Here is a 7,485-nt window from a genome sequence, read left to right on the forward strand (position 1 = left end):
AAACAAGTTAAATCAAGCATCTGAGATAAAAGAAACTTGCTCAATTCAAAAGCCTCAGTTGGAAAATCTCAGTTTCTAAAAAAGTAGAAAAAGCTTTTTCAGGCTGCTGTCATAGGAAACCTTTAGGTAACTATCAAAAAGAGCTTTTTAGCAGTTATTTGCAAAATATATATGAGTTTAAATATATTTTAATCTTCAGAGAATCATATACAGCCACAATGTATGTTTATTAAAAGAGATTTTTTGTTGTTGTTGAACCACAGACATTGAAGAATCTTTATTTTTAGACAAAACATATAGGTTGTTATACATATTGAGAACTCAGTAGTGAAAATGACACTCTAAATTACAAGAGGCAGTCAGTAACGGCCTTGTATGTGCCTCTTTTTCTTGTCTAACTACAACAAGAAATGGTCCATTGACACACAGACCAAAATACAATATTGTGTGATATTCAAACCGCTGAATAATGCACAGCAAATATTTAACCTCTGTCTGACCCCAGAAAATTCGGCCACAATTTATAAGCTCATGAAGTGAAATAGCAACGAAATAATCCCTGCATTAATCACTTATTATGAACATAATTGTCAGAATTTATCAACCGTTTCATCGTCTGGTTTTGACAAACTCAAAGGATTAAGGATATTTATAGTTAACCATAATTATACAAAGTAATTCTGAGGAACTGTATGTACCTAGGCGACTCAACAAGCGAAAATGCAGGAAGAAATTACACAGTTTGAATATGCATGACAGTTCATGTGAGGTAAAAAAAATATTTTGTTCCATTTAAGCATTTAGGATTTTTAGTTTTATGTGTTGCATACTCTCGCAAAGGAGAACTGCCTCATCAGTAGAGTTTAAATCTTACGGAAACAATTAATTTGGAAAGAACGATACGCAAGTTTTATTTTTATGGTCTATTATCACCAGTTGAAACTTGAAGAAAAAAGCATCCGCTTTTGGCTGAGATGCTTACATTAGTTTAAATGGACTAATTTATAGAATGATATTTTATTGATTTACAGACAAAGGCACAAATATATTTGCTGTTTGATGAGGATGTTTAATAACAATCACTGGGTGTTGACATCTGCTCGGTAGCGAGCGTGTCTGAATTCGCTTATTTACTCTTCATTTAACCGATCGCCTCAAATTACCACATTTGGCTTAAAGCGAATTTGAGTAAATCTGACACTGGTTTTCCGGTACGATTAAAAGAACCAAAGAGGATAATAATAAACCATATCTAGCCATGAAGCTTTTTTGTAAAACAAATTTATTCATTTAGGAATAGGATGGTCTTAAGTAGAAACGTCAGTTTAAATAAAACTCTCCGTCCCACATAATGGGTTAACCTGATACTGCCATAACATCACAGAAAAGGAAGATTCACAAAACAAAAGTGGAACATTTCAACAAGACGTACAATGGTTCACAAGCTTTTAAAAAAAACAACTCACTATAAATAAAACAAACTTTGCGCTTGCGACCAGCACAGTCTTTCATTTCATAAAACCTAGTTCATAAATGAACAACAAAAAGACTACACAGATTTGGACAAAACCGACATTCTAAAAATAAGTGTAAACATTTATGAGTGAACATACTCTCCCTCCATTTTTCTTTCTTTCTTTTTTGTTTTTGAAATACAGCCTCTTCACGAAGCCACGTGCCTTTTTCATAGAGACAAAACTCTGACGGCAAATAAGTCAGAAGTCCAATATTCTTCTACAGACGTTGATTGCTTTACAGCTTATGATAAAAAGCTCCTCTGCAATACAATTTATTCTGAAGTCCCCGATATGTCGTCATAAAATGCTTTAAAACGGACAACTCATTGAGATTAAAAATAGTTTCTTTTTTAAAAACGAAATTGAACTTCGATTCTTTTTTGCAAATCAAAATGTTCAAGTATCCGAAGTACTTAGTCTTTTTTTTTAGGAGTCTTTCAAATGTGGGTTAGGGGTAGCGTTCCGTTCACGCCAGTCCCTGCGCTCTGATAGTGCGGATGAACGCTGTGTAACCGACTGGTCTGTAGGCTGGAGTGGTCGGCGCTGTCTCCTCCGGGGGGCAGGTACATGCTTATCATATCCCTCAGGTCTCCCAAACAAGCACGCTGAGAGTGAGAGGTTATGGCCGGGGGAGGAGAGCTGGGTTCCGTCTTGCACACCGAAGCCATGGAGCCCAAACCCATTGCGCTGGAAGTCTGCTGCGTGTATGCTGGTGACATGCTGCTGTACGTGGACGCGGCGTTCATGTAGGTCTGGGCCGTGGACATCATCGGGTACTGAAGTCCCGCCATGTCGTACCGGTGCATCTGCTGGATCTGGGGGCTGTTCATGCTGGGATGCTGCGGGTAGGCCAGCTGGTCCTGCATGAGGGAGTACGCGCTGTTCGTCCAGCCGTTCATGTGCGTGTAGTCCATCCGCTGGCCCACCGAGACGGCGTTGTTGACAGCGTTGGCACCGGGTGCCAAGAGTCCTCCGGGCAAGGAGTACTTGTCTTTCTTCAGCAGGGTCTTGGTCTTCCTGCGGGGACGGTATTTGTAATCCGGGTGCTCCTTCATGTGCATGGCTCGTAACCGCTTGGCCTCATCAATGAAGGGTCTCTTCTCGGCGTCAGTCAAAAGTTTCCAGTCAGCGCCGAGGCGCTTGCTGATCTCAGAGTTGTGCATTTTAGGATTCTCTTGTGCCATCTTCCTCCGCTGCCCGCGGGACCACACCATGAAAGCATTCATAGGCCGCTTCACCCGGTCCTGGTCGTTGGCACTGTTGTTTTTGCCGCCCGCCGCCGAGCCCGTGTTGGACTGCGGAAGGGGGCTTTTAATCTCGGTTTCCATCATGTTATACATTCAAACGACTTGAAAGTGGTGCCGAGCACTCGAAAGAAAACGAAAGAGCCTCGCAAAATAAAGTAGCCGGTGGTCAGTCAAAAGTTCAGAGGGATGAAACTCTTGCCAAGTGAAAAGCACCGAACTCTTTCAAAAGTCTCCACGCCAGTCCCGTGTGTCTTGCTCTGCTCTGCCACGGAACTCTGCAAAGTTGTGCGCTAAGCTCAGCTGTTAATAGAGGCTCGGCCATGTGATTTGGATTGACAGCATAACAATGAGCTCAGCGTCGACCAATCAGAGAGCGCCTCACACTCCGTCATCCGTGCGCTGTGTTTCGGGATGCACTTTAAGTAGGATAAAATACATCAGGGGCATCTTTGCACTTTTGACAAAAGTAATCACTTTGCAAATATTGTTTCAAAGCAGTCGTTATTCACTGAGAATGTTAGCCTTACCCTACTTTTCCAGTACAAAGTGGCTTAAACAAATATTATGGATTTTAAACTTTAACTCGGAAAATGCAGAAACTGCTCAATGTAATAACCAAAGGGAAAAAAAATAAGCATGTTTAAATTATTGCATTAAAAAAGGTAAGAGTCAGGTTGGATCCTACTCAAACGTAAATATTTAAACTATAAACGTTGCATCTTGCAATGGCAAGACAAAGGCGCAACAATAATCATTAATTAAACAAATAATAAATAAATACATAATGCAATTAAAAGTTAGATTTATTTTTTAAGAGATAGGACAATCTTGTATCCACTAATGCAAAAGGTTGGCTACATCAAATTGTACTTTTTTTTGTCTTAGCTTACTTCAACATAAATATTGGACTTTAATTATTATTATTAAACATTTTATTTTTAAATAAGCTAATCTCCTACATAATTAGACTGTTGGATTTAAAGCTCTTCAAACTGGCAGGCATTGATTAAAAGTATGATTTTAACAACAAACAAATTATTAACAGTTTTGTCTCATAATATTTTCTTTCAGTTGACAGCATAATAGCTCGCTATTACACTATTACATTCTAAATGTGTAAAAACAAACATTCAACAAAAATGGATTTTTTTTTAAAAAAGGCACTTCGCATTTTTTTAAGTGTTCACCGACCTAGTGTAGAATAGAAAATTAATACAGTAACGCCCCCCTGTGGACCAGTTTTATATTGTTCTGAAGCAAAAAAAGAACTCTGATGAGGTGACTGAATCTACAAACAACTCTTCTAAAACGACTTTCTACATCTGCCGCGCCAATGTAGAGTGCGTGTTAATTATTTAATTTTTACACCACTAGTTACTGTCAATTGCAATCATTTCGCGTCTTATTATGTGATTTACAAATGACTCGTCTCGTAAGACGTGTTCGGCCGAGAGAGGTTTTCTGTCTCCCGGGGAGAACTTACACCTTCCAATGGGTCAGTATTAGCACATCGTCCATCGAGAGCATCGTAATTTAACACCTTCAACGCCACCGAACGATTACAGCACTGAATATTCACGATGGGCTTTTAACACCACACACTAACGATTCAGCCATTTAGAGAAGTTTCACCGCGTGTTGCCGATTTGTAGCACACGTACACCAACACGTCTCCGTTATTTACTTTCCAAACTACTCTTAACAAGTGCGAGTGTTGTTACGCGATGTTGTCATTCAGGCCAGAGGTTTACAATTGTAAATCAGGGCATAAATTATTCATCATAGAATTTCATTATAGAGCAATTTGAAAGAGTGATCTGGTCAGGCTGGTGTACCAATTAAACATTAAAGAGAAAAAATAATAAATCATTGCTCAATTAAATTAGTGAAACATGGTATGCTACGATTTTATTTTGGCAGTATTTTTACTAGTTAATTTGTCACGTCAAATACAAACACTAGCTAGGCTATGTGATTTAAAGACTAGAAATAACCAAAATTTCCCTGACAAATTTAAGGAGAATAAGTAACCCAACACCATCTCCAAAAACAACTGGAAAAACAGTGGATCTTTTTCCCCGTCGTTTTCACGGGAGGCAAAAAAGTAAATGTCATTTGAAACATCATTAGTCACTTTACATTAATATGAATAGCGGTGCACCAGCCGTTATGACAAAAGTTCTAATTAGAGAATTATTCCACGAAACCGGTGATTTATCCGAGTGGTTTCAGGAACATATCCTCTTGTAATCTGCTTATGGAAATGTAGGAGACAGCGGGAAAAGGAAAACTCCCAGTTAGCCGGAGCTCGGTAATGAGGGCTTCTGTTCTCCAAATTTCCCAATTAACGTGAGCTAAGGCCGAGGACCACCAGGAAAGCCTCCCAGTGTTCAACATCATTGAGCTCCGAGCCACAAGGCTTCCGAAAATCACTCACGTGTAAGATGGCCGAGCAGTGAATTGTCCATTAGTGTAGTAGGCAATAAGCAGCGACTGTTCAAATGACCCGAATAGACTGAAACTGTCACTGTGCAGCAGATAAATACAATAAGGATGCTATTATGTGTTAATTACCATTTCAAAAATAAACGGAAAAGCTAAATTATTTATCCGTGCGATTGAAAACATGAGATGGAAAACTGATAAATATCACATGTTTGAGCTGGGAAATTTAGGATGTAAGATTTTTATTAGCTGAACGTTTTAACAACTTATTCTGTCGTGGTAAACTACTGAGAGACCGACAATATCCTAACAATAAATCACCACAGGACTTCTGTTCTTTATCATCGTGTAAAGTCCTTTTTCGAGCCCGTGGATTCACTTGTTAATTAGCTTGACCTAAACAAATAAAAGTGGAAGTAAATTATAGCAAAGCGCACGCAGAGCCTTTAAAAAGACGCTGTTTTTTCAAGTCTAATAAGGGTATAATCGGGTGTTGTCCGCGCTCTAAAAAGTTCAAATAAGTGAACTTGATATAGTCCAATAATCCTGCAAACGACACACCCACTTTCAAATACAATAGCAGGAGCCACAATTATACGGGGGAAAAAATGTAAATGATTTTTATAAGGCATTGTTTGTCATTTATGTACACAGGAATACTTTTACTATTTGTACTTTTCCTTAAAAGTAAAAACATTAAAAAAAATCTATTAAGGATATACAAAAACATTCCGATTAGTTGTGAATAAAAGTTTAACTGGAATAATATTAGGCCTGCATATATTTTGTCTAACAAAATATGAATAGCACATATAATACATTAAACACTAAGGCAAAACGAAAGTAAAATAATAAAAATAATAATAATGTAATCACCACCTCCCATTTATAAGATCAAATATGCCGCCGAACCATTAACCATTCCACCGGAGTCCATTTAAACGTCATACGGTATGAATTAATAACTTTTTTGTTTCAACTCACTGGCTACGAATAAGGCCAGAGTTACCATGGTTAACAGAATGATTTTTCAATTGCAGGCACAATAGCGACCGTCTCATTGGGATTTGCATGATTTTTGAACCGAATATGCAAATGAAGATGCAATTTCAGCACGGTCTGTTATTCCTATTGTATTTCGCTGAATGGTTGCGTCCCCTCTGGTTCTGACACTGGTAAAATAATATTCACTGGTCAATTAAAGAAAAGAGGCTTGAGTTTGACCTTCTTTCAGATGTCACCGCGAACTATTGGAATGATATCCTGTTTTTTACTTAAGGCATATGAGGTCCGTCTTTAAAATTAAACCAGCAGCGCTGTAAAACTGATTTATGTGAAAAGGAAAACGCAATTTTTTAACTTATTTTTCTTTAATTTAATTTTCTTGTCGATGTCAAATTATACATTGTGATTATGCCTAACGTATTTATTAAAACAATAATAATCATTGAGCGTATTTAAGATATTCTCAACAATTTTGTAATCGAAACAAACTATATAAATCATAAAAACTTCATTATAAACCGGTTTTAAATAGATAAATATTATAAGACATTGTCCATCCTCAGCAAGTTTGCAAACCGCCTTTAAGCACTTTTGTTCAATCACTTTTGCAGAGGACGATTACCTAATATCGACTGAATAACACGTGGGAGTCACTAACTCTTGAATGCGTCAGACAAATTAATTTTTAGTTAGCCATCAAATGAAATAATCCTGTTTGTCCACTTCATTTTGCCGTTTACATTTTTCAGCGAGCATAAACATGCGATTTCTTTTTAATTTAATTTCCCAGCCATTTTTTTTTAACACAGGAAATTAAAAACAGAGCTGAAATGAAATGCTTTCAGCATTTGACAGTGTAAAAATTAATCCATTTTCTCACTGATAATCCATATTTCTTTGAGTTTCTTCACCATTAAAGGTAAGTCAAATTCTGTTACCTGCAGGAAAATGCACTACAGGTAATTCACTGATGTCCACATCCTGTTGTTTAACTGTTTTGTCATGGTATTATACAGCCCCAGAGAAAAGGTAAGCACTCTTACCTGCAAAAAGAAGAAATTACATGTCCATCATACTTTAGATATAAAAGGATATTAAAAAATGACATTCTTGTAGGAGTTAAGTGATTTTATTGGCATTAGTTTAGTCATGCTTTTCACAGAACTAATATTATCAAGTACCTCACAAACACAAAACTACCTCTTTACACCTAATTGTGGTATGTAGGCTTTCTGTGCTTTAAATGAATGTCTTTATTTACAGAAGCAATG

At 37.4% G+C, this 7,485-nt stretch overlaps 1 protein-coding gene across 1 annotated transcript; it reads right to left on the reverse strand.

The window, feature by feature from the left end:
- Window positions 1–215: 215 nt before the first annotated feature.
- Window positions 216–4,452, reverse strand: sox3 (SRY-box transcription factor 3). The gene has a single exon (XM_051127955.1). It carries the CDS (start codon window positions 2,855–2,857, stop codon window positions 1,955–1,957), a length of 903 nt encoding a protein of 300 aa, XP_050983912.1. The 5' UTR covers window positions 2,858–4,452; the 3' UTR covers window positions 216–1,954.
- Window positions 4,453–7,485: the final 3,033 nt, after the last annotated feature.

The sequence above is a fragment of the Labeo rohita genome, chromosome 14 (genome assembly GCF_022985175.1).
Source record: "Labeo rohita strain BAU-BD-2019 chromosome 14, IGBB_LRoh.1.0, whole genome shotgun sequence".
Lineage (NCBI taxonomy): Eukaryota > Metazoa > Chordata > Actinopteri > Cypriniformes > Cyprinidae > Labeo > Labeo rohita.